Below are 1,345 nucleotides of genomic sequence, written 5' to 3'. Positions count from 1 at the left end.
GGCCCATGCACCGCCGCCCACTCCGTGCACCAGGTCAGGCTGTCGCAGCCTCAGGAGGACAGAAGGGACATTTTAGGCCCATCTGAATGGAAATCTCTCCTTGCTGAGCCCCCCTGAGCACCCTTGGCTCCACACTGCGCTGCAGAACACAAGAACAGGGTGAGCACCTCCTCTTTCCCCTCCATGCCTGGTAACAACATTTCCTCCTCTTCATCCTCATCCTCTTCTGCTTCTTCAGTGTCATCTTCATCATCCTCATTCTCTGCCTCTTCGCTGCTGTACCCATCTTCATCTTCACTGCATTCCTACGAGAAACGAGACACCACCAGAGTGACACAGGACACTCTCAGTGCCCTCCCCAGCCAGCCGATCCCACCACCCCGGGGACAGATGACAGGTTGGCCCCAGAAGAGGGAGATGACCTGGCACGTTCCCCCACACCTAAGCTCTAGAGCCAGAGCAGCTGGTTTCAGCTGCCACAGCGAATGAAAGGATGGTGCATGCAGCAAGACCAAGGGCCCTCCGTTACCGCCGCTGCAGATGAGAGCATGTTTCCTTCAGGGTTATCTCGACAGTCCCCGACACTCCCATGAGATGGCCTCAAAGTATCAGCCTGGAAACCCTACTCCTAGGCCAGACCTAGGAGGAGCCAGAGGCTCGGCGGTCCAGTACCACAATAAGCAATGCATTGTGCCCAGCCAGAAGGCCACACTCTGCCCCAGTGCTGTTTCCTACCTCACTGTCTTCCTCCTCTTCCTCAACCTCATCTGACTCATCCTCACTGTCCTCAAAAAATTTGGATTTGGTTGTGCGCTGGGGCTTTCCCGTAGAGGAGCAGGAGGGCCCGGCCTCCCCAGTAGAAGAGGTGACGGCCTCGTCACCTTTGCCTAGTTCAGGCTTCTGCAGAGCAGGGCTGTTGCCTCCAGTGCTGGCTTTGTCTGAGGTGGAGGAAATACCCGTGATTTCTTCGTCTGGCTTCCCATTCTTCCTCTCCTTGTGGTCGGTAAGCTCCCCTGGGTCAGCCTCTCCATTCATATTTGACTCCCCATCATGCTGCTTGCCTGTCCCCTCTGCAGCGCTCTCACCAGCTGGAGCTAAAGACTTGTTTTTGAGGTTCTTGGTGCAGTTTTGTCCATAACGTGTGAGAAGCTCCTCGATGGTCATTGTGGCTTCTTCGTGCAGAAGAGCAGCTTCCTCATTATCCACTAAAAATGGAAAGGGGAAGGGGGTGAGGACAAAGAGGGTCAGAAAGCAGGATACGTCACCACGGCAGCAGCATGCCTGTGCTGTGTGGCGAGCTGCCCAGGCTGGGCACTGCCCCAGCGGGCTGGGAACACTCCGCGGG

At 56.4% G+C, this 1,345-nt stretch overlaps 1 protein-coding gene across 1 annotated transcript in view; it reads right to left on the bottom strand.

Moving 5' to 3' along the window:
- Positions 1 to 167: 167 nt before the first annotated feature.
- The window catches only part of LOC104275513 (protein phosphatase 1G-like), a gene marked incomplete at both ends in the record, with an annotated part of 2,564 nt that continues 1,386 nt past the window's right edge, over positions 168 to 1,345 (bottom strand). The window contains 2 exons of the mRNA XM_009871486.1: positions 168 to 305; positions 736 to 1,205. Coding sequence (XP_009869788.1) covers positions 168 to 305; positions 736 to 1,205 — 608 coding nt within the window. The remainder of the gene's footprint in view (positions 306 to 735; positions 1,206 to 1,345) is intronic.

This window comes from Apaloderma vittatum, unplaced genomic scaffold, assembly GCF_000703405.1.
Source record: "Apaloderma vittatum isolate BGI_N311 unplaced genomic scaffold, ASM70340v1 scaffold27166, whole genome shotgun sequence".
Lineage (NCBI taxonomy): Eukaryota > Metazoa > Chordata > Aves > Trogoniformes > Trogonidae > Apaloderma > Apaloderma vittatum.
Note: the sequence above shows the minus strand (reverse complement) of the source record. Positions and strands in the feature narration are given on the sequence as shown.